The 27,087-nt window shown below is 43.1% G+C and overlaps 1 protein-coding gene and 1 pseudogene across 1 annotated transcript; one reads left to right on the plus strand and one right to left on the minus strand.

Annotated features, from left to right (window-relative positions):
* Nucleotides 1–25,919, plus strand: LOC139786072 (uncharacterized; annotated as a pseudogene).
* Nucleotides 8,508–13,819, minus strand: LOC139786074 (uncharacterized). Its single transcript, XM_071725237.1, has 4 exons — nt 13,525–13,819; nt 10,457–12,177; nt 8,761–9,035; nt 8,508–8,535 (listed from the first exon to the last, which is right to left on the minus strand). Exons 1-4 carry the CDS (start codon nt 13,817–13,819, stop codon nt 8,508–8,510), a joined length of 2,319 nt encoding a protein of 772 aa, XP_071581338.1.
* Nucleotides 25,920–27,087: the final 1,168 nt, after the last annotated feature.

The raw sequence follows: 27,087 nt of genomic DNA on the forward strand, positions 1-27,087 counted from the left end.
CGCCGAATCGGCTAAGTCCGAAGGCGGCGTGTTGATGCGCGCGCTAGGCGAGCCGAAGTCGCCCCGATGAGAGTCGATCGGGCACGAAGCCACGAACACGAAGTCGGACGTCGGCGGTCGGACATCTTGTCGAAGTTGTGTCGTGCACGCAAGCGAGAAGCGCGCGAGGACAAGAAACGATCCGTGAGTGCGAGAAACGGCTGTCCATAGTGTCCATGTGCGCGACGGTCTCGTCGACATAACCTTCCGCGGCTTCTTTGGCCCCGTCTTTATTAATTCGGTCATTATTCGCGTATGTGCACGCGAACGAGGAAACGATCCGCGAGTGCGAGAAACGGCTGTCTCCGTTCGACAGCAACGTACGACAGCACGTATACGGATACGTGTCTCGTGTGTCGTCCTAAAACGTTGCTCAAACTTTGCGTCAGCCTCTCGCTTTTGCCTTTCGTTCACTTCTACATTCGTAAAGAACGGAAAATATTGGTAAGTTTATTATTATAATTCGTAAATAGTGAATCGAGTGAGAATCGGCACAAATTAATGTCACTGTTGTTATTATATTTTTCAGACTCAACGACCGGTGTTTCCTCCGTTTATCTTACACGGACGTATCTCGTGTGTCGTGCTGAAACGTTGCGTCAGCCTCTCGCTTTTGCCTTTCGTTCACTTCTACATTCGTAAAGAACGGAAAATATTGGTAAGTTTATTATCATAATTCGTAAATAGTGAATCGAGTGAGAATCGGCACAAATTAATGTCACTGTTGTTATTATATTTTTCAGACTCGACGACCGGTGTTTCCTCCGTTTATCTTACACGGACGTATCTCGTGTGTCGTGCTGAAACGTTGCGTCAGCCTCTCGCTTTTGCCTTTCGTGTTCACTTCTACATTCGTAAAGAACGGAAAATATTGGTAAGTTTATTATCATAATTCGTAAATAGTGAATCGAGCGAGAATCGGCACAAATTAATGTCACTGTTGTTATTATATTTTTCAGACTCGACGACCGGTGTTTCCTCCGTTTATCTTACACGGACGTATCTCGTGTGTCGTGCTGAAACGTTGCGTCAGCCTCTCGCTTTTGCCTTTCGTTCACTTCTACATTCGTAAAGAACGGAAAATATTGGTAAGTTTATTACAATAATACGTAATTAGTAGATGTGCAAACTATTAAAAAAGGAATGAAATCGAATGAGAATCAGTATTGAATATTACATGATGTTATTTAATATAACATCATTTTCTTTTTATATTTATTGGTTTTTGCCTAATTATTTCAGTTAAGTACTGAAGTATTACATAAATATATAAGTATATTTTATTACTTTATATATAATAAAATATACTTTTATATTTACTTAATGCTGCAGTAATTGAAATAATTAGGCAAAAAACGATAAATACTAAAGTAAAATAATGTTGTATTCAATAACATTATGTAATATTCAATACCGATTCTCATTCGATTTCATTCTTTTTTTAATAGTTTGCACATCTACTATTATTACGTATTATTGTAATAAACTTACCAATCTTCTTCGTTCGTTATAAATGTAGAAATTAAATGCACAAAAGGCAAAACGTTGCGTCAGCAACGTTTCAAAAATATTTCAGGACGACACACGAGACACATCCGTGTACGTCCGTGCAAGATAAACAGGGGAAACGCCGATCGTCGACTCTGAAAAATATGATAACAAGAGTGACGTTAATATTTGTACAGATTCTCACTCGATTTTATTCCTTTCGCAAATGCTACGATGTTAATGAAAATATACCATATTCTGTATTGTCTTTCAAAGTTCGGGGCTAAATTTGAGATTGATTTACAATTTAGATAAAAAGTTGTTTTTTGGAAAAGAAATAGTACACTGTTGGAAAATTTGTGTTAAATATAACATAAATCGCATGTCCCAAACGGTCCACTCAAATTTTTGTGTTAATTTAACATAATATGGATGTGTTAAATGGTAACACCGATACTATGTTAAAACGTAATACTATGTTAAAATATTTCAACAGAAAAGAAATGTAATTCTGATTATAATTTGAGGTTAATTATGTGTACAATTAATATAACTTTTATGTTGAAATTAAGATTGTAAGATAAAATCAACATTCTTTTTTTGTAAATTTTTATTCCCACTTCTGTTATAGAGTAAAATCAACACTCTTTTGTTGTAAATTTTAACACATTTAATAAATACATTCAAATTGTGTTACTTTAACATATTCTTTAAATTATTTTAATAATTTTACATATTTAATTTGTTTAGTTCAATTAACATAGCAGGCATATGTTAAATCTACACATGTATGTGTTGATTATTTACACAAAAATTTTAACAAGGACCTTTTCTAACAAACTTACAAAAATTTTCCAACAGTGTAGTAACAGTTATTTAGGTCGGTTCTACAATCAGTCGTGTGTCATAGTTGGATGTCGGAACGTAGCCGATGATTCAATGAGAGATTTTCTTTTTCGAAAACGATTTTTACTTATTGGACCATCGGTTACGTTCCGACATTCGACTTCGACATACGACTGATCGTAGAACCAGCCTTACGGTCACTGAATCTATGTCTTTTACGTTCTATTAGATTTGCTATTTGTATACATTTTTTTGTCTTTGTATCCCTGGAGAATTAATATCGATGTTTTAAATATTTTCTGCATACTTTTGATTGGGACGGTGTCTCCAGAACATCCTTAAGACATTTTTAAAATATTACATTTGCATATATTTTTAATCTTAATACTTTTATTGTTATTTAAAATAACGATGCATAATTCTAATAGAATTTATACTAATTAATAATATATTATATATAATATAATATAAAAATTATAAAACAGTACAATATCAACTAAAAATAAGATAATAAAACTCTGAAAATATTAATAATCTGTCTCCCTCTTCAAATAATACTGATTAATATAATATTATTTCACAGACATATAATGAAACGAAATTGCCCTAGAAAAGACATTGCATGTGTATCAAAACGGCACTTGTGTCGATTAGCTGCACAAGAATCAGAACTTATATATGATAGTTTTTTAAATACGATTAACTAAGTATGACCTATTTACAATTATTTTACAAGGCGGAACGCCAAACATCCCGCCCACCAAATACACGCAGTGTATTTTAACAAGTCGTCTCCGCCGCCCATGGTGAAGCGCCCAACGGCAAGGGGCACAGCTTCACCAGGGGGCGTGAGATCGAGCCATCCGCCACTCGGACCGTGGCGACCCGCGGGACGCCGTCGCTACCCGGGTGTAGCGCTTCCACGCGTCCCCGTTTCCATCGTAGCGGGGACGTATTGTCGTCCTTGATGAGGACTAACGACCCGACGTCGAGCCGATTGGCGGAGGTCCACCACTTGGGGCGCTGTTGCAGCGTATGGAGGTATTCATTGTGCCAGCGCCTCCAGAAGTCTTGGTGGATCCGCTGAACGAGTTGCCATCGCCCCAAGCGATTCATGGGCAACGGAGTTACGTCGGGAGTGGGGACGGCCACGAGGGGTTCCATCGTGAGGAAGTGGCCCGGAGACAAGACTTCGAGATCCAAGGGATCGGTGCTCATAGGGCAGAGGGGCCTGGAGTTCAGCACGGACTCAATCTGCGCGACGACCGTAGTAAATTCTTCGATAGATAGGATTTGGTCCCCCACCACCCGGCGAAGGTGTGTTTTAAACGACCTGACTCCCGACTCCCAGAGGCCCCCGAAATGGGGCGCGGAGGGAGGATTGAATGACCATTTTATCTTCTCTCGCTCCGCCGCGAGGCACATGTGGTTTTCGAGCTCCCGCGCGGCTCCCACAAAATTCGTGCCACAGTCACTATACAAGAGCGAGCATCGTCCGCGTCGGGCCACAAAGCGTCGCAACGCCGCGAGGAAGGAGTCCGTGGACAACGAAAAGGCTATTTCTAAGTGTATTGCTTTAACCGCGAAGCAAACAAAGAGGCACACGTACACCTTGAAGGAGAAGACTCCCCGAGCTCGACGAGTGACCATCGTGAACGGTCCCGCGAAATCAACGCCGCTTATCGAAAATGGCTTAGCCTGACTGACCCTTTCGACCGGTAGACTCGCCATGACGGGTTGGGAAGCATGCGGATTCGCGCGGAAACATTTATAGCACCTCGAGAGTACGCATTGGATTGCGCGGTGGACTCCGAGGATCCAGAATTGTTGAGCGAGTAAGTATTGCAGCGCGCGCCTACCCGGGTGAAGGTGGGCACGGTGCACCTGTTCAACGACGAGTTCAGTTAACCTATGTTTATTAGGTAGTAGAACAGGGTGCTTGGCCTCGAAAGACAGCCCCGATTTGACGAGCCTGCCGCCCACCCTGAGAACGCCCGTAGGATCAAGGAAGGGAGCGAGTTTGAGTAGAGGCTTGGGGATCCTCTTCCCGCCTTTAAGCCGATCTATCTCCTCGCAGAAGACTTCAGATTGCGCGATTTTCACTAAAACTAACAACGCGGAGTGTGACTCGAATTGATCCACGGCCAAGGTCGCGGGCACCGGCTTGGCATTAGAACGATTCGTAAATCTTAAAATATACGCAACTATCCTACAAATTTTGTCTAAGGACGAAACCCTATCTAGTAACGAGTATACGGAGTTAGGTGGATCGAGCGCGACGAGCGACACGATTCCTTCCTCCTCGCTGGGAAGAAACGTCTCGGAAACGACAGGTTCGGCTCGGGATTCGAACGCTACCAACCACGCGGGGCCTCCCCACCACATCGAATTAGCCACTAAATCGCGGGGAAAAAGGCCACGGGAGCAATGATCCGCCGGATTGGACTCGGTGTCGACGTGGCCCCAAGCCGAGACCCGTACGTTGTCCTGAATGCGGGCAACGCGGTTGCGAACAAAAGTCTTCCACCGTTGTGGAGACGAGCGAATCCAGGCAAGGACGACTTCGGCATCCGACCAAGCATATTCGTCATCCATGTTAATATGTCGCTGAAGGACCTGACGAACGTAAGCGATCAACTTGGATAGTAATAGAGCTGCACAGAGCTCCATACGGGGTATTGTAATAGGCCTAAGTGGCGCGACTTTAGATCTAGCGCATAGTAAGCGAGTGACTACGACAAGGGCAAGACCGCGAATAGCAAACAATTGTGATCGAAGAGTCGATTTAGGATATACGGAGCAGGAACGGTTGAAGGACGGCAAAAGCCTAACTTGAGCTCGAGGCAATGGCAACCGATTCCGCACGATAATATACCGAAGCACAATAGGCTTCGAGTTCGGAATGCTAGAAACAACAACACTGTTCCGCCCGCCAAGGTGACGAATAACGGATGGCCCGGTTCGAATGCCTACACGAAGGCACGACTGAATATCCACGAGAGAATATTCTTCTATACAATGTAGTAAATCGTATTATTCGCGATATCGAAAATTTGATTCACGCACGAATCGGGAAACGCGAACGCAAGGAGGCGGGAAGGCAGCCTATCGCACGCAAGGATTGTACAATTCCCAATAAGATAGTTGTATCGTTAGATCGGCGCAGGTACCCGGTTACGACGAGCAATGCATTTTATTTAAATCGAAGTTCCAGCTGCACATGACACGAAATATATTATTATGCCGGGGACAGTGCCCACTAACAGTACTCTCGGTCGACGACAATGTATTAACGAGAATTCCTACGATCGGAAATAATGTGTGTTTTGAGTCGAGCTGTAAGCAGACACAGCATCTACGAGGGATCGAACGGCGCGTTATTGTGGAGCGCGAGTCCCTTTAGAAAAAAGTGTGTACATGCGGTCGGCCCGTGACCGAGCGCCAAGGCCGCCGACAGTTATGCGAATAATTATGGTTAGCTCGAGAATATTCGCGAGAGAATAGTCTTCAACTATAATGTGTATAAATCGTATTGTTCGCACTATAACGAAAATGACGATTTGATCGACGCGAGAGTAATTCAACGGCAAGAGCGATCAACGACAATGGCGTGCACGACAGACTCCGCGCGTGTATTCTCGTCGCGAAGCGAAACTACGTGAAGATTGCGATCGAGAGATACCGCGGCGGACGAAGGAGCAGCAATACCGATTAATCGTCAATGCAATCGCGCGTACGAACCATCAACAATTAACGACGGGGGCGATTAACGACCATGGCGTGTAATGACAATTCAGCGCTCGGATTCTCGTCGCGAAGCACCACGTGGAGTTGCGAACGAGAGATCTCTCGGCGTACGACGATTAGCAGCACCGATGAATCGTTAATGCGTTGCGCGAAGCTATTACGAAAATGACGATTTGTTTAACACAAGAACACTTAATGGCAAGAGCGATTAACAGCAATGGCGCGCAAGATCCCGCGCGCGTATTCTCGTCGCGAGACGAAACTGCAATCGAGAGATATCGCGGCGAATGATTAGCCACCGATTGGTTGTCAGTGCAATTGTGCGAAGAAAGCGAATTAACGACAAGAGCGATCAACGACAATGACGCGCAAGATCCCGCGCGCGTATTCTCGTCGCGAGACGAAACTGCAATCGAGAGATATCGCGGCGTAATGATTCGCGACACCGATCGATCGTTAAAGCAATAGCGCACTAAACTATCAACTAATCACTACTTAAGAAACGAGCGAAAGGTCGGCGGTATTCACTATCGCGAGAATCCGGCTCGAAGGACCAAATGCTCGGGGGGGTGTCAGGCCCCGGATGCGAAAGGTGCGAAAGTTACTCGAAGGACCAGAGGGACTATCAGTTCCCTCACAATTCGTTTTCGCGATGGCAAAGCGCATGCAACGAAAGAAAGCAAAGCGACTCACCGTGTCGGCCGTCGTCCCCGGGAATCCACCGGGCCTCGTTCTGTCCTCTGAACTCGTGACCGCTCCGTGAGTCTCGTCTCGTTCGGCGTGCGGCAGGCAAACACGTGCAAGCAAGCAAGCAGTGGATAGCAAGCAATAGAGCAGGCAGGAAAGAAAGGCAGCCGGGGAAATGCACACTCCTGGTATAGCGAGGCGGCGGGGCGATTTCGTGCCGGTCGTCCCGGCTCCGAGACGATGTGATCCGTAGGTCGACTTAACGATGAGTGCCCGCGGTCCTGAAATGTGCCGCGGGCGAGTAGTTGCTCCCTTTTTCGGGGGGAGTGGATGTCGTCGGCGGATGGGCGATGGCAGCACCGACAGGTGAGTCGCATGATTGAACTGCTCGCGATCCGCCGACGTTTCGCGCGAGAATACTAAGCGATACAGGGTAACTATGACTTAACTAACTATGACTTAACTAAGTATGACCTATTTACAATTATTTTACAAGGCGGAACGCCAAACAACGTTTGTATCATCACATAGTGATAATGATGAAAAATCAGAATATTTAAAAAATGATTCTAGAATGTATTTACATACAAAACATAAACGTAAAGAAACACATGCAATTGAAAATGGCACTATTAATGAACAAATTGAGAATAATATATCTGCAGCATATGAAAATGACGAATGTCGACAGTTAAACGAATCGGATTCAGAACAATCTCCTATAAACATTTATTGTGACTCAATACCTTATGTGGCATCTGAAAATGCAAATACAACAGATAGCGATTTTAAAGATATCCTTGCTGTCTGGGCTACAGAGCATCAAGTCTCACATACTGCTCTGAGAGCATTACTTCACATATTAAAACAACACTCTTGTTTTTCAAAATTGTCGATAGATGCACGATCACTTCTAAGAACACCGAGACAACAAGAGATACGCACAGTAACACCGGGAATATATCACCATTTTGGATTATTTAAATCTGTATTAAATATATTGACATCCGTAAAGGATAATATTGATTGTGTGAAAATAACTATTAATGTTGATGGATTACCACTGTCGAAATCGTCATCACAACAGTTCTGGCCTATATTAGGTTCAGTTCTTCCATATTGTTAGTGGACCGCTCGACGTTTTCGCGGTGCGCGCCGTGGAAAGTACAAAAATGAGTACACGAAATAACAGTCAGTCAACTTTATTAAAGTGGGTTACACTGGACTTCGCACTCGCGATTTCGCACTCGCTACATTACTCCGTTTTCTCGCCGTCGATCAATGTATCGCGTGCGAGTTATGATGGCTCACTGCCGTCCCGGACGGAGCAGGCGAGGGATCGCGGCCGGAGCTTCGCGTCGAGGAATTCGGTGACGTGAGAAACGCTCATTGGCTCCAAATCGTCTATTGGTCGCGGTGCTTGCGATCACGCGAGAAACACCTGTGCCGTTTGCTCGAAAACACACAAAAAAAGGGGGGGAGGAAACCGTCGCGATTTGGAGCCTTTCGAGCGTTCTCGAATAATGCTTGCTGTCTCGTCGAAGTTCGAGAATTTTCAGCTCGCATTTATTCAATTCTCAACATGCCGCCCGCCTCGCATTCGACGGAATGCGAAACGAACGGGGGTTGACAAGGTCGTATAGAGGAGCGTGGGAACGTTTTGGTTCAAAGCGTTATATACAATATATACATTTGAGAACTTAACCTATTTTTACAATGTCCTTAAATCTAATGAAAAACGAACGAGCTTAATTCTAACGGGATTCCGCGGTTCCCGGCGGACTGATAGACGCGGGCAACCGACAGATCTGGGTTATTGGTCGTTTTAGCTCGGAATTGGCGGTGCGTAATGTGACGACGCGAACGCGACCGTCAAGTCCGGGATGGACTTGCTGAATCCTTGCGAGTTCCCACTTTGAAGGAGGGAGTAGGTTACTCTTAAGTAAAACTAACTCGTCAACCTTCGGATTATCGTGAGATTCGGTCCATTTCACGCGCTGTTGCAATGAATGTAAATAGTCCGACGACCAAGAACGCCAGATCTGTTCGAGCATTAATTGTACGTGTTGCCATCGCGACAACCGATTCGCATTGATTTCGAGGACGGATTCCTCCGGTACGCTCGTGAGCGGTCGGCCGATAAGGAAATGACCAGGTGTCAAAGCGGTATAATCGGACGGATCGTCGCTAAGTGGAGAGATCGGTCGCGAGTTCAAGCAAGCCTCTATCTTACATAAAAGCGTAACGAATTCGGAGCGAGACAGAGTGCGAGCACCAGTCACTCGCCTGAGATGGTGCTTAAAGCTCTTCACTCCAGCCTCCCAAAGCCCGCCGAAATGTGGTGCCGCAGGGAATGCCGCACGAAATGCCACCGTACGCCGTCGTTAGCGAGAATTTCCTTAAGGGAGGGGTTGTTCACAAGCGCGCGGAAGCTGCGTTGGAGCTCGCGGTCAGCACCCACAAAATTCGTGCCATTATCGCTGTACATGTCCGATGGCAGTCCGCGGCGACTGACAAACCGTTGAAATGCCGCGAGGAATCCATCGGTGGAGTAATCCTCCACACTTTCGAGGTGGATCGCCTTAGTGGCGAGACAAACGAACACCGCGACGTAGTGTTTGCTCCCCTTTTGACCGCGACCGACAACGGGGGTAATGTTCATAGGTCCGGCGTAATCTATGCCCGTGTGAGAGAACGGAGGAGCAGGATTTACTCGGGGACTCGGGAGATCACCCATTAATTGCGTCGGAGTTTTCGCGGAATGTCGAACGCATGTAACACATTTATGAATGTGAGATTTGATCATGCTTCGCGCGGAAATTAACCAATAATTTTGACGGAGACATCTAAGCGTGAGTTTAGTCCCTCCATGGAGAGAGCGTCGGTGTGCTTGATCGATCAAAAGTTCGGCAATATGATGTCTAGCAAGTATGACGGGGTGTCGCTCATTGTAACTCAGCGCGGAGTTTTCGAGCCGCCCGCCAAGCCGGATTAATTTATCTTTCCCGATAAAGGGGTGGAGAGAGCGTAAGGAACTTGATCGCGATACAGCGGCGTGAGCGTTCAAAGCCTTCAAGTCATCCGAAAAACAAGTCGCTTGTGCCGATCGAAGCCGAAAGACGGAGGCTTCGTGAATCTCCTCTGCGGTCAAGGGAGACTTGACGATCACCGAAGAGGCGACTTTATTTTTTAAGTTCCGAACGAAACGCCGACTGTACGCGATAATACGAAGAAGTCGGATCCAGCTCGAGCAGGAGGTGGGCAGATCCCACTCAAGAGCTGAATCGACGAGATGAACGGTAGCTTTACGCGCTTCGGAAGATACCGTTTGTAAAATGTCCTTTTCAGTCGGAGTCGGGGGGATCGGCCACGAGGCCGTGGTCGAGCTAAGCCACCGGGGCCCCGACCACCATAATTCATGATTGACGAGATCGGCGGCAGTAAAGCCGCGCGACGCGCAGTCGGCAGGATTTTCCTGGGAGCGAACGTGTTGCCAACGTACGGTCGGAAGGCGCGTCTGCACCTCGGAGACGCGGTTCGCGACATAGGAATTCCAGCGGGATGGATGTTGTAGAAGCCAAGCTAATACGATTTGGGAATCAGTCCATCCAAATAAGAGAGCTCGCATCAAGCCCGTGGTGTTTCTTACCCATTCTATCAATCGAATTAATAGAACGACGGCGTTAAGTTCCAAGCGTGGAACGCTAACGGTTTTCAATGGCGCGACTTTCGTTTTGGCCGCGAGGAGGATGACTTGAATGTTAGAGGGAGAATGCACGATTCGGAGGAAAACTACCGCGGCGTAAGCGCGAGTGGAGGCGTCCGCGAAGCCGTGCAATTCAACATCGATTTTATCTTGACGCATCCCTGTCCATCGAGGAATGCGTATTTTGCTAATATTAGGCAAGTCTGAAACATAATTGATCCACTGATGCAGAAGATCATCGGGGATGGGAGCATCCCAATCAATTTTACGGAGCCAGAGCTCCTGCATCAACATCTTGGCCGCGATGACTATCGGTGACGCCCAGCCGAGGGGGTCATACAGCTTTGCAATAAACGATAAAACGGAGCGCTTAGTATGAACTGTCACGGCGTATGGCGAAATTACGAAACGAAACGAGTCATCGCGCGGAGACCAAGACAGGCCGAGGACCTTGAGCGTGTCATCGTGGTTGATCGGATAGTCCGAGGATTCCCGTTGGTCCTCTGGAATATCCGTCAAAAGTTCGGCTGAATTCGCGGCCCATTTTCGCAGGGGGAAACATCCGCGATTCATTATGCCCACGAGTTGCTTGCGCTTCTCGAGCAGAGACAGAAGGTCGTCTGCTCCGAAAAGAACATCATCGACGTAGGTCGACTCTTCGATTATATTGACCGCGTCGGGGAAGTCTTTACCTTCGTCGCGAGCTAATTGGATAAGGGAGCGCTGTGCGAGAAAAGGCGAAGGTTTTTGCCCGTAGGTCACGGTGAGTAAGCGGTAAAGCCGAATCAACAGACTGTCGGGGGGGCGCCAAAGAATTCGTTGATAGTCCGCGTCATCCCGATGCACGAGTATTTGTCGGAACATTTTAGCAATGTCAGCCATGTACACGTACCGAAAGAGTCGCCAGCGCAGGATTATCGCGGCGATGTCTTGTTGAAGTTTAGGTCCCGCCATTAGAAAATCATTGAGCGAGGTTTTGTCGGTCGATGCGCTAGAGGCATTAAACACGACGCGTAACTTGGTCGTTGTACTCGATTCGCGTAAAACAAAATGATGCGGGATGTATATCGGGGGGTAAGGGGGGCGCTCGTCTGCCCGCACCGACTCCATGTGCCCCATCGATTCGTATTCTCTTAAAAAATCGTGATACTGCGCGGCGATTTCTAGTTTCCGCGCGAGTTGGCGCTCCATATTGGAGTACAGGAAGGAAGCCTTTCGGAATGTGTCGCCGACGCGAGGGGGGCCGTTTTTGAACGGCAAACGCACAATGTAGCGTCCTTGTGAATCGCGAGAATGAGTCGTCGCAAAATGCCTCTCGCAACGTTCGTCCTCTTCGGTGAGAGGAGTTCGAGAGGGGATACGTTCGTCCTCCCAGAAACTTTGAATTAAGGAATTCGTATCCTCGCAGGATACGCAACTCAGGACAGAAGCGGACTCTCCGGCCGGGCGCGCAGAGCCGACGGGACCGGAGAGGATCCATCCGAAAATTGTAAGCTGGCCCGTCGGAGTGCCGACCGGGCCCTGACGTAGACCGTCGAGTAGCAGAGACCCGTATAAATCCGCGCCGATTAATACATGAATCGGGTGATTACATGAGGGATCAGGATCTGCTAAAGGTAAATCGCGTAGATGTGGCCACATTGCGGCCGGCTTCTGTTGAGAGGCTGTATAAGAAGTAATTCTTTGATATACGTAACCCGAGAAGGGAAATATCGGTCCCTGTTTGTCGCAGGGCGCGAGAGCAAGATTAACTTGTGACCGCGCGACTCCATTAAATTTTTCTCCAAAACAATGTATCTTCAACGCGGCACGATGACGCCTGGTTCGCATCGTCTGACAAAGAGATTCTGATATGAAACTGTATGTCGAGCCTTGATCTAGTAGTGCACGTACTTTAAATGTGCGGCCCTCGATTGTACTTAAACTAACATACGCAGTGGCGAGAAGTACATGAGGCGGTTGTTTCACAAAATCTCGAGTAGCATGCACGTTTTGAACGAACGCTGAGGGCGCGGCCGGTGACTCGGAGGCAGCGGCGACTGACACAGCTGACGGAGCTGAGGACGGCGAATTAATCGCGGAAAGCGTACTTTTAGTACCAGTTTCCGTACCCTCGCGGTGAAGCAGCGAATGGTGAGCTTGGTGGCATTGATTGCACCGTCCTTTACTCGGACAATTGTTTGAAAAATGCTCGGTTCTCAAACAATTAAAGCAACATTTATGCTGTCGCGCGGCGAGTCGACGCTGCTCGACCGACAGACTTAGAAATTTATTACACTTTGCAAGACCGTGGTTTCCGGAACAACGGACGCATTTGACGGGCGAAACCGTATTCACCGAAGCACGAGCTCTATTACCGCGCGCACTATTTGACGCAGATTCGGATTGCGAAGGGTAATCCGCGAGACCGCGAATGCGAAGAGTCATGAAGTCATGAATCTCTTTATACGTAGGGTACGCATCCGTGTTGCCTCGTTTAAGATTCCATTCATTGCGCGTTCGCGGACTGAACTTTTGCGAGATAATATAAACTAGGAGGTCGTCCCACATATCGACCGGACGATCGAGATTCGTTAACGCGGCGAGAGATGCGGACACACTATCGCGAAGTTTTTTCAACTCGGTCACGTTCTCGTTTTTCATTTTCGGTAAGTCGGCGAACGAATGGATATGCGCGTGAATAATCGCGTTGCGGTTGTCGTATTCGTCGGTAAGAAGTAGCCACGCTGCCTCGTAGTTCGCGTCAGAAATTTGAATGTTATTAATCAACGACGCGGCCTCGCCGGAGAGGCTCGCTTTCAGATAATGTAACTTTTGCGTTCTTGTCAACGATTCACTGTTTGCTACGAGAGACTCGAAGATTCCGCGAAAATTCTCCCATTCAGCGAAAGCACCAGAAAAGTTCGGAAGCGAGATACGAGGCAGATGCAATGACACTCCGGAGTGCGCGTCGCGATAAGAAGACTCGTTACCTCGATACGGCGCGCTCGGGGCGTCGCTACTTAATTTACCGATGACCTCGTGGAGGTGGTCCGTCGCGTCGAGGTAGGCGTCCTCGGCGGCAAGAAATTCCTCGTCCTTGAAGTAGTGGGTCGACTTCTTCTCCTCCGCCGTAGCCGTCTGCAGCAGCTGGACATGGAGGGCTTGCACCTTTTCCCAGAGACCCTCCAAATTCGTCAGTCTCCCCTTCGTCTTAGGGAGAGTGACCTGAGCCTTGGGAAGCTTTTTGAAGTTAATCAGCGACCGTCGTAGCTGGTCAATCGCATTGCCTTGAGCAATGAGTAGATTTTCGAGATCCGAAGACATGTTGAGCAGATGTCTGGATCGTGTAGAAATCTTTCAGACACTTGCGTGTCAATCTTCTTGTCGAGCGAAGACGCTCGTGTGCGACTCCGCGGCGAGTAGCAGGGCGATACTCGCGGGAGGCAGGGACGTCTGGCACGTCTCGGTGCGACTCCGCGGCGAGTAGCAGGGCGATACTCGCGGGAGGCAAGGACGTCTGGCACGTCTCGGTGGTCGACTCCGCGGCGAGTAGCAGGGCGATACTCGCGGGAGGCAGGGACGTCTGGCACGTCTCGGTGCGACTCCGCGGCGAGTAGCAGGGCGATACTCGCGGGAGGCAAGGACGTCTGGCACGTCTCGGTGTGCGACTCCGCGGCGAGTAGCAGGGCGATACTCGCGGGAGGCAGGGACGTCTGGCACGTCTCGGTGTGCGACTCCGCGGCGAGTAGCAGGTACTCGCGGGAGGCAGGGACGTCTGGCACGTCTCGGTGTGCGACTCCGCGGCGAGTAGCAGGTACTCGCGGGAGGCAGGGACGTATAGCACGTCGCAAAGCAGGGCGCCGTCGGGCGGCGGATGCGTACAAAAGCATGATGAGCACGATACGTTTGCTGGAGGTCCCGCAGGAGCCTCCGAAGCACTTCACAAAATCACAAGGCACCAATCTTTATGAGAGCGGGTGCAGAGCGCTCAATGTTCGGAGCGAGCCACGGAGTCGAAAACGCGTAGGCGGCGAACTCCGTTTTCGAGCGAGTCGAGCGGGCGCGCCGATTCGTCAATCTCGGCGTAGCACAACGCGAGCACTTTTGAGGCGGTCGAACTGTCTATGCCGGTCTTTTATCACGATCCGGCTCGAAGGACCATTAAATGTTAGTGGACCGCTCGACGTTTTCGCGGTGCGCGCCGTGGAAAGTACAAAATGAGTACACGAAATAACAGTCAGTCAACTTTATTAAAGTGGGTTACACTGGACTTCGCACTCGCGATTTCGCACTCGCTACATTACTCCGTTTTCTCGCCGTCGATCAATGTATCGCGTGCGAGTTATGATGGCTCACTGCCGTCCCGGACGGAGCAGGCGAGGGATCGCGGCCGGAGCTTCGCGTCGAGGAATTCGGTGACGTGAGAAACGCTCATTGGCTCCAAATCGTCTATTGGTCGCGGTGCTTGCGATCACGCGAGAAACACCTGTGCCGTTTGCTCGAAAACACACAAAAAAAGGGGGGGGAGGAAACCGTCGCGATTTGGAGCCTTTCGAGCGTTCTCGAATAATGCTTGCTGTCTCGTCGAAGTTCGAGAATTTTCAGCTCGCATTTATTCAATTCTCAACACATATGATAATGTATTTGTAATTGGACTTTATCATGGATATGAAAAACCGACAAATGCCAATGATTTTTTGAAGCAATTTGTTGACGAGGCTAAAGATATGTGCGAAAACGGTATTATCATTAATGGTCGTAATATAAATTGCAGGCTTGAGGCTTTAATTTGTGATACTCCAGCGAAAGCATTTGTTATGTGTGTAAAAGGACATTCCGGTTATTCCAGCTGTACTAAGTGTGAAACAAAAGGAGAATATGTAGGAAACCGAATATGTTTCCCACAAATCAATGCACGCAAAATAATATATTTATGGCTTTCTGGAAAATTGGATTATCGACTACAAAATAGAGCTGTTGAAGAAATTTCTACACGTTTAATAACACTGTTAAAGCCTGCAATACCTGTAGAATTTGCAAGAAAGCCACGAGCACTGAATTGTGTGAAATTATGGAAAGCTACAGAATATCGACTGATATTATTATACACGGGTCCACTGGCTTTTAAATCTATATTAAAAAAACGTATATATCAACTTTCTGACGCTACATGTGATTATTCGCATTCTTTCTTCACCAGATTAAAAAAATCAATACATAAATTATGCGCAAGATTTGATATTTTTCTTTATTGAGACATTTAAGAAACTATATGGTATTGAGAATATGTCACATAATATTCACAGTTTTGTACATCTTGTTGATGACGTCAAAAGATTGGACCGCTTGACAACTTTACTGCATTTAAAGAGCATCGGCAAAAAATGCCCGTTTTCGGTACCCTCGATTTTTGAAACTTTTTTTATGCCAAATGGTTACTTATGATGACCCAATAATCCCTGCAAAATTTCAAGAGGAGCATACGCCCCGTTTAAGAAATATAGGGGGTCAAAGTTGACCATTTCCAATCAAAAAATATAGCAGCTTCACATTTATACTCCAATAATAATGTCCAAAAAATTCAGCCGAAATAGTTCTTTTAAGATTTTTGGCTGCTGATTACGAATCTGAAGTCAGATTTTAAAAATTCAAAATGGCGGATCCAATATGGCGGACTGATTTTTTCAAAATTCATCGGATTCACTTGAAACTCGTTACTCGGGGGGTTTTGGGGTCGCTGATTACGAATCTGAAGTCAGATTTTAAAAATTCAAAATGGCGGATCCAATATGGCGGACTGATTTTTCTTAAATTCATCGGATTCACTTGAAACTCGTTACTCGGGGGTTTTGGGGGTCGCTGATTACGAATCTGAAGTCAGATTTTAAAAATTCAAAATGGCGGATCCAATATGGCGGACTGATTTTTTTAAAATTTATCGGATTCACTTGAAACTCGTTACTCGGGGGTTTTGGGGGTCGCTGATTACGAATCTGAAGTCAGATTTTAAAAATTCAAAATGGCGGATCTAATATGGCGGACTGATTTTTTCAAAATTCATCGGATTCACTTGAAACTCGTTACTCGGGGGTTTTTGGGGTCGCTGATTACGAATCTGAAGTCAGATTTTAAAAATTCAAAATGGCGGATCCAATATGGCGGACTGATTTTTTTTAAATTCATCGGATTCACTTGAAACTCGTTACTCGGGGGTTTTGGGGGTCGCTGATTACGAATCTGAAGTCAGATTTTAAAAATTCAAAATGGCGGATCCAATATATCCAATATATGTAACATCTTGCCTTCGTTGGTTGGATTATTACAACTTGCCTTTGCTGGCTGGATTATGCATTACACTTGCCTTCGTTGGTTGGATTATTACAACTTGCCTTTGCTGGCTGGATTGTCGATTACATCTTGCCTTTGCTGGCTGGATTATGCATTACATCTTGCCTTCGTTGGTTGGATTATTACAACTTGCCTTTGCTGGCTGGATTGTCGATTACATCTTGCCTTTGCTGGCTGGATTATGCATTACATCTTGCCTTCGTTGGTTGGATTATTACAACTTGCCTTTGCTGGCTGGATTGTCTATTACATCTTGCCTTTGTTGGATATATTGAATCCGCCATTTTGAATTTTTAAAATCTGACTTCAGATTCGTAATCAGCGACCCCCAAAACCCCCGAGTAACGAGTTTCAAGTGAATCCGATGAATTTAAGAAAAATCAGTCCGCCATATTGGATCCGCCATTTTGAATTTTTAAAATCTGACTTCAGATTCGTAATCAGCGACCCCAAAACCCCCCGAGTAACGAGTTTCAAGTGAATCCGATGAATTTTGAAAAAATCAGTCCGCCATATTGGATCCGCCATTTTGAATTTTTAAAATCTGACTTCAGATTCGTAATCAGCAGCCAAAAATCTTAAAAGAACTATTTCGGCTGAACTTTTTGGACATTATTATTGGAGTATAAATGTGAAGCTGCTATATTTTTTGATTGGAAATGGTCAACTTTGACCCCCTATATTTCTTAAACGGGGCGTATGCTCCTCTTGAAATTTTGCAGGGATTATTGGGTCATCATAAGTAACCATTTGGCATAAAAAAAGTTTCAAAAATCGAGGTACCGAAAACGGGCATTTTTTGCAGGGGGCTTGCCGATGCTCTTTGAAAATTATATGAAAACATTGAAGAAATATATTAGGAAAACAGAGAGACCTTTACAACAAGTTGTGCGGAGATATTTTGAAAAAGAAATAAACTCGGATTTATCACTATCAACTTCTCTTTCATCACATTCTGTTTTGGTACATCCAAATTTAACAAATTTGCATTATGATGGTCCACTTGTTTCCAATTGTAACAATCCACAATATAAAATTGTGAAGTATAACGGAATTACATTGAAAGCTGGACACTCGCGGATAGTTGTTGCGGCTTAAATTGTGGTGCCATTGTATGTATAGAAAATATAGCACACTGTTCAGAGCGAAATATTCCAGTCATTGTAGGTCGCGAATTTTTAGAAAAAAACGACCTATATAATATTCCTTGTCCATCATCATTACTTGGAATTTATAATGTGCACTCATGCTCAGAATTGAAATCGTGGCCATTAAAAAATGTTATTAGAAAATATGTGAAGTTGCCGCATGAAAATGACAAATATGCAGTTTTTCCATTGATACATAGCAAAATGTAATATGTATTGAAACAGAATTGCTGGCACGATGAAGATGTACGTAGTCGTTGAATTTGAAGATGGACTCTCAGTAGTTCCAAAGAATTGGTTGACTAAAGATCTGACGGAAGCCTTTTGGCCTATTTACACTAGTACTGCAAGACACGACAAAGCAGTTAAACGTATGGAGGAGCCGGAATCTACATGGACAAAATGTTCCATTCGAAAAATATATGGGACATATAGTAAGTAACATTATATTTGTTTCTGAAATATATGTGTATTATTATTTGTTTTCCACATGCAATATTAATGTTTGTTGATGTCTATTAATAATTATAGGACAATGGTACATGTTTTTATTTCCATTATGTTATTTTGTTGCAGTGAGTTATGACGTGGCAAGACAAAAGTTGAAACGAGCCGAAGAAGAGTCTGATCTTACATCAAATACCGAGAAAGATGAATCTCGTAAAAGAACAAGAAAAAATAGAGCTAAAAAAGATATGAACTCATCAATGAGCAGCAATGATATTGAACTGTCAGATGACAGTATTATATTAGACAGCATGCCAAAAGTACCGAAGTTTTCAAACAAAATATTCATTTGAAAAAAACCGGAAATGCACAAAAAAGTAAGAACTTTATAAAGCACTAGCTTAAACGGAAAAAATATACTCCCCGAATTTCCTGTTTCTAAGTTTAGGGGTTTGGGCTGGGCGTTTATGAATCAGTCGGGACATTTGCTTATATATATATATATATATATATATATATATATATATATTAATACACTAAAAAATAATAGAATAATGTTTCAGTAACGTATTGTTGTATGATTTTCAGGTTTTGATGACAGATCATATGATAAGAGACAGAGTACAAAGACAATGGAAAATACTGCATCAAACAATCACTACAATGTAGGAAAGAAAGATTTTCGTAAGTATAATTTTTGTTGAAATGAGATTTACACAAAAAATTTATAAGTGGCTATCTTGGGTTTATAACTGAGTATATCTATATTTTAGATATCTATGGCTACGTTCAGCGGAAAAGCAGCTCAGTGAGCACTCAGTGAGCTGCTTTTTTCGCTGAACACAGCCTATCTATCTGAAAACTGTATAAATAATATATATATTAAGTTAGAGTTCGATATTTTTATGTTATATTAATATTCTTATGTTCATGTTGGTAGTGCTATGTACAATTAGATATTTTGTTTGTTTAAACTACGCGCTTCATCGAGATGAGTGTACGCACTTTACCGGAAATGGGTGTACGATGGAGAGCGCCCTCTTTCTCTTCCTTTTATGTATCTTCCTGTTCTGTTCTGTTCTCACTAGAGACAAGTCGTGTCTAATAAAGCTCTGCTGTAAGCGTTGATATACAACAGGTTATGGGCCCAGCACGCTTCCACTGCGCGTGAATATTGAGAGATTGTGGGTCAGAGTGTTGGACGTTAATTTTGCTTGTCTGGGACAGCAGATTGACCGTTTTTTTTTGGGTGTGAGCCAAGCGAAGCGGCAAGATAACCAAGATCCGCCATATTGGGAGCGGTAACGGTAACGCTACAACGTCATAGAGTAACTGTGACATAGTGAGTGAGGCTAAGCATTGAAAAGATGGCCACAGAAACTAGAACAGCAAAGGTTGAACTGCCGAATATAGAGAAGCTCCGCGATGGGAATTATCGACAGTGGCGGTTTACAATCGAGCGATTTATGAAGCTGAACGGTGTCTTCGAGCATGTGAATGGAGTTGCAATAAAACCAGATGTAGGGGATGCAGCGAATTTCAGGACATGGACGACAAAGAATACAATCGCTGAATTAATTATCAGTGGCTCGATTGAATCCAGCGAACTAGATCACATTATGGCTTGTGAGACGGCGCGCGAGATGTGGACGACGCTGGCGCAAGTACACGAAAAATCTGACTCGTCAAGCAGGATGATGGCCAATGACGCATTCTATCATTACACGTATGATGGATCAAAGCCTATGTCCAAACACATCGCACAAGTCAGATTGTTGGCAAAACGGCTTGAGGAGCTGAATGAGAAACCGAGCGATGCTGCAGTTATGGCAAAATTATTGCATGGTTTGCCAGCGAAGTTTCATCATGTCGGGACAATTGGCGCAGCAATCGTGACCCAAACAAGAGGATCGACGATCTATGTCAGTTACTACTAGAGGAGGAGACGTCGCAGGATATTAGTGATTTGACTGTCGAGGTGAATAACATTGGAAAAGGAAAGAAGAAGAAGACTGAGGAACAGCCATCCAAGAAACAGGTTAGTGGCCGACGAGACAAATCAACATTTAAATGCTTCAATTGTGGGAAGATAGGTCACTTTGCACGTGAATGTCGAGCGCCAAAGAAGAACGATAAGTCAAATAAAGATGAACCAGCCACTAACAAGTCCAAAAAGGAGAACAGCGATGAGACATGCAATGTAGAGGTTAAAGAGGTTAACTTTGTGTCAAACGGCGGTGACTGGATTGCTGACAGCGGTGCATCTGTACATATGGCATCACAACGTGAAATATTTACCTCTTTCATCGAAGAGAAAACAGCACTTTCATTAGCCGACAGTTCTACATTGATGGTAAGAGGCCGTGGCGATATTAGAGTTGCCAGTTATGTAAAAGGTAAAGTAATAAACGTTAAGCTCCAAGATGTCTATTACGTTCCGGAACTTCGGCGGAACTTGTTTTCAGTGGGAGCGGCACAGAAGCATGGCGTAAATGTACAGACGGACGGTAATCAAATGCAATTCTGGCGTAACGAGAGATGCATTATTGTGGCAACTAGAACAAATAACAACCTATATCGATGTGCATTTGAACCAAGGAAGTCTATTGAGGTAAACGCTGTGACTGATGAATTGAAACGATGGCACGAACGATTAGGCCATATTAGTATTGGCGCAATGCGAGAATTGGTTCGACGTGGCGACATTAAGAAGCTGGCGATTCCTACGAAGGCTGAGATCAACTGCGAGGCGTGTGCATATGGAAAGGCGCACAGGCGTTCATTTAAGACAATCGATGGCAAGGTAAATTATAAGCCGGGAGAGATGATACATAGCGACGTATGTGGACCGATGCCGAAGATGTCTGTGGGACAGAAGCGGTACTTTGTATTATTCAAAGACGATGCAACCGGCTACCGAAGAGTTCGCTTTCTACGGCACAAGAATGATGTCCTCGATGAATTTACAAAATTCAAAGCATGGGTCGAAACAAGTGGGAGCGCCGCATCAAGGTTCTACGCAGCGATAATGGACTCGAGTATGTCAACAAAGAGTTCTCTGATTATTTAATGGCATGTGGAATCGAACATCAGAGGACAGCACCGTATACGCCGGAGCAAAACGGGCGCTGTGAACGAGATAATCGAACAATCGTCGAGATGGCAAGGTCGATGTTATACGCGAAGAATCTCGACGAGGAATTATGGGCAGAGGCGGTACTCTGTGCTGTATATTTGTTAAACCGTACGCCAACTAATCAAACAATTGGATCGACACCGTTTGAAGAATGGACTGGCAAAAAGCCGAAACTCGATCACATTCGAACGTTTGGTTCTACAGCTTTTGAACACGTACCGGTAATCAAGCGGACAAAATGGAAACCAAAAGCGGTAAAGAAGATTATGGTTGGCTACGACCGAATTATCTTCGTCTATTTGATCCGATCACGAAGAAAATGACAATATCGACCAACGCAACTTTTCATGAAGATCAGTACGAAGACGTGAGCAGCGGATGGACACAGCCAACATTTAGCATTGAAGTAGATAATAATTCGAGCAATGAGTTGACAGAAGAATCTACTGACAACGCAGCAGGTGCAAGTAATGACGAAGTTGAAGAGTCAGAACAGCGTGCATTACGAGATCGAAGTACAATTAAGAAGCCGTTTCGTTATGAAGCTCATATGGTCGAGTTTGAGGAGCCGAGAACATATTCGGAGGCAATGTCTCGGGATGATGCATCGAAATGGAAAGATGCTATTGATAACGAACTCAGTGCACTAGTTAAAATGGAAACTTGGGTCGAGGCCAAATTACCAAAGAATCGTCAACCAATTAGCGCTCGTTGGGTGTTTACAAGGAAGCGAAATGAACAAGGCAACGTGACAAGATACAAGGCGCGATTGGTAGCACGTGGGTACTCGCAACGTGAAGGTATTGATTATATCGAAACTTTCGCACCTGTAGTTCGATATGAATCGATTCGGACATTGTTGGCTATGGCGGCGATCAACGAAATGAAGATTGGTCAGTTTGACATTAAGACGGCCTTTTTGAATGGTGCACTTGAAGAGGATATTTATTTGAAACTGCCTGAAGGAACCGGCGACGAAGGAAAAATTGTCAAATTGCAACGATCGCTTTATGGACTGAAGCAGTCACCGAGGCAGTGGAACAAACGTTTCCGAGAATTTCTGGAGAAATTCAACTTTGTTGCAAGTGAGGCTGACAACTGTGTTTACTGCGGTTGGATTGACAACGAGATGGTTCTACTGGGCCTATATGTCGACGATGGTCTATTAATTGCAAAGACTCTCCGAGTAATTAACAAAGTTCTAGAGTACTTACATAATGAATTTGAGATAACGGTTGGTAAAGGAGACTATTTTGTTGGTCTAGAAATCCAGCGAAGTAATGAAGGCAACGTGAAGATTACGCAGAAAGCATACCTAACACGAGTAATCGACAAATTTGGAATGGCTGATGCGAAGGGGTGTGCAGTGCCTGCACAACTGAACAATCCATTAGTCGAGTTATCGAATGATGAAAAGAATGAATTGATGGCAAAAGTACCGTATCGTGAGGCTGTTGGATCGTTAATGTTTGCAGCAGTCGTATCGCGACCTGACATCATGTTTGCAGTTGCAAATGTTAGCAGGTTTCTGACAAATCCGTCTCGAGAGCACTGGCAAGCAGTCAAGACAATTCTGCGGTACATAAAGAATACACTAGACGTCGGCATCGAATATCAAAGAACTGGAGAAGCAAAATTAATTGGATATAGCGATTCAGATTATGCTGGCGACGTTAACACACGCAAATCAACAAGCGGCATTGTGTTTACATTGGCCGGTGGTGCCATATCATGGACAACCCGAAGACAGTCTATTGTAGCAATGTCGACCACTGAGGCCGAATATATTGCTGCAAGCGAGGCAACGAAGGAAGCAATCTGGTTACGGCGCTTGTTAAACGACGTTGGTTTAAGGCAAGAAGGACCAACAGTGCTTAACGTTGATAATCAAGGCGCCATCAAGCTTATACATAATCCAGAACTACACAAGCGGACGAAGCACATCGATGTGAGATACCATTTCATTCGTGAAAAGGTCAATGGAGGCGAGATCGAGATTAGCTACGTCAAGAGTGAAGAACAACTAGCCGACATATTTACTAAGGCACTACCAAAGCAAACTTTATTAAAGTTACGTAGTGATTTGCAAATAAAGTAATTTAGCGATTGACTGTAAAAAAAAAAATAATCAAACTAGTGGGAGTATTGAGTTAGAGTTCGATATTTTTATGTTATATTAATATTCTTATGTTCATGTTGGTAGTGCTATGTACAATTAGATATTTTGTTTGTTTAAACTACGCGCTTCATCGAGATGAGTGTACGCACTTTACCGGAAATGGGTGTACGATGGAGAGCGCCCTCTTTCTCTTCCTTTTATGTATCTTCCTGTTCTGTTCTGTTCTCACTAGAGACAAGTCGTGTCTAATAAAGCTCTGCTGTAAGCGTTGATATACAACAATATACAATGGTTACATTGTTTCATTACTTTTAGATCCACCACCAGTTGTTGGTTCTGGCTACATTAGACCCGGTGGGTCTAGGAATTATCAAATAGAAGAAGAAAAAGAAGACGACCAAGTTTATATTGAAGTAATGAGCGAGATTATGAAGATAATGATGTTGTATTAAGTCCGAGCTTGACCTCTAATAAAGGTTAGTATACAAGTAAAATTTTTATTTTACTTTATATTTTACAATTATTCATGAATTTTTCATATTGTTAATCTAGTAATTGTAGTTTTATATGTAGGTAAATGTGAGATCAGTATGTTAAAATTGTATTGAAATAGTAATGGTAATATTATTTTATTACATTTAGGTCCACAAAATAAAAATATTTCTGAAGATGAAGAATCATGTGATGATGGCGATAATGATAAGGTTAATGCTTCAGTAATGTCGTTAGCAGCAAAGAAGACTAAAGTACTAGGACCAAATGACAATTGTAAACGAAGTAAGTATGCGAATAGTTCCTATTTTACTTACGATTATTATCTATATTTGAGTTGTAATGTTATTTATTCTGAAAAAATTTTGCGTCATATTTTTTATTTGTAGTTCAAATTACATTTTTTCATATTTTTAATTTGTAGAATTTCTGAAAATGTTATCTTTTCTTTCATACATAAATGGAATCTGTTTTGAATGTTTTTTAGAATCAAACAGTCCTACACAATATTAATTCGAAAAGTAACGGATATGAACATGAAAATAAATACCATGCTCACGGCCATAAAAAATATTGAACAGCGCGTTGACAAACTTTCAACTGGTACTTTCGAAACGGAAGAAAGACAAAAAATTGATATTTTTCAAGATCTGCCATTGAAGGATGAAAACGATCTTGAAGCGATGGAAACAAAATTAAAAATAATGCATCTTATCGAAGTGAAATGGTAAGTAATCAAATGTCTAATTTTTAATATTATAAAATTTCCATACATTCTATACTTTGTACGTTTTTTTTATTGTTTCAAATATTTACAAATATTTCAGACGACGCAACTGGCATTTGTATTATGTGAGAACATGAAAACATCATGTTTGCGACTGATGAAACTAATGATTTCTAATGACCTGGCGATGAAGTACAGTTGGTATGGTGCAAAAAAGAAACAAATATTTTCCAAATTAGAAATTTGCAAAATAATTATAAGTAAGTAAAATATTAAAAACAATTTGTATTTTTTTATTAATGAATGCTATAATTCCTGTAAAAGTTGAAAGATATGTTCCTAAATATTTTCTAATAATTTATTAATTTATTAATTAATAAAAACATTTATCAATATTGATATATTAAAGTATCTTTTGTGTATATTAGAGATAGAGCATATAATTATTTGTAACTGAATTTAAATTATTAAAAATCTAATAATATTATACAAAAATTAAATTAGCATAGACATATTTGTTCTACTATTTAGAAATAATAAACAATAAAAATGTTATTTTTTCAGGTGTGATACGAAAATCATTTGTTGATGTGACAGAGGACCAAATTTCAGCTTCGATTAAAATATGGTTAGCCCATGCCAAGGAATAACGTATGACGAGAAACAAAGAACAAGAAAAAGAAAACGTGCCTTTTGAAAACGTGCCTTTGGAAAACGTACGTTAGATTGTAAACGATGCAGTAATTAATATGAATATTTATCTTTTTGCGTAAGAGTCAGATCAGTTTAGTAGCAACATGTTTTCTTTCTTAAAAGTTTTATTTTTTAAATGTTGGTCTTCTTTGCAATATTGTCGAGATGCTGTAGCAACATGTTTTCTTTCTTAAAAGTTTCATTTTTTAAATGTTGGTCTTCTTTGCAATATTGTCGAGATGCTGTAGCAACATGTTTTCTTTCTTAAAAGTTTCATTTTTTAAATGTTGGTCTTCTTTGCAATATTGTCGAGATGCTGTAGCAACATGTTTCTTTCTTAAAAGTTTTATTTTTAAATGTTGGTCTTCTTTGCAATATTGTCGAGATGCTGTAGCAACATGTTTTCTTTCTTAAAAGTTTCATTTTTTAAATGTTGGTCTTCTTTGCAATATTGTCGAGATGCTGTAGCAACATGTTTTCTTTCTTAAAAGTTTTATTTTTAAATGTTGGTCTTCTTTGCAATATTGTCGAGATGCTGTAGCAACATGTTCCTTTCTTAAAAGTTTTATTTTTTAAATGTTGGTCTGCAATATTAGTTTTCCGTGTATAGGAATTAAGTGGAAGTGATTGATGGTATAGGATAAAGATGGACGATATTTTCATTCATGATGCGTATCGATACTTTCAGACTGTATCACCCATCTCTAGTATAGGATAAACAAAATAATAATTACTTACGCGACGTAAATGATTATATAGTTTTCCAGATAAATATGTTAATAACTACTCTTAGTTATTTAGAGAGAATCCTAAGGTCATTGCCTCACTGTGCCAGTATTATCAATGCAATTCTGCCGTAGTGACACACTGTCCGCGTTGGTCCAGTTTTGCATAGAGAACTTATTTAATATGGTTTAGCGTAATGCAAAAAAACCAAAAATCTTAATTTTAGTGTTATATGTAGATAATCGCGTTAGCAAAATATTAAGTATTATTTCGGATAGGTATTATTCTCGTAAGGAAAGTTTCGATATTTTAATATTAAAGTTTTAATATTAGGAAATAAGAACCTTTAGTTAAGCGTATGTCACACGCAATCAATTTTACACTGACCGTTAAACGCCTATTTTTCTTACGTCTTACGTTTTTCAGCTAATGCACAACGAGCTGATATACTTACATTTAGAATTATTCATATTTAGATTATCGGAACATTTAAAACGTTGTGTCTGGAGGAGCAGCTTATTTGTTTACTTTTCTAAACGCGAGATTTTATCGCTCCTATTTCAACGTGCTGGTTCTCGTTCCCGTAAAACAGATTGCGTGCGACGACGAAGTGTTTGGCTCGCGTACGTTGTAGTCAATTTGTGATACCAATCGTGTATTTGTGCAATATGTACCAACAGCTCAACGAATTTTGCTTCGTCTTCTCATTTTGTAATGGGTATGTTTTCGTCGAGAGGATGACATATAGTTAATAAT

This window comes from Temnothorax nylanderi, unplaced genomic scaffold, assembly GCF_030848795.1.
Source record: "Temnothorax nylanderi isolate EJ_2023f unplaced genomic scaffold, tnyl_v1.0 TNYL_tig0948_pilon, whole genome shotgun sequence".
NCBI classification, from domain to species: Eukaryota; Metazoa; Arthropoda; class Insecta; order Hymenoptera; family Formicidae; genus Temnothorax; species Temnothorax nylanderi.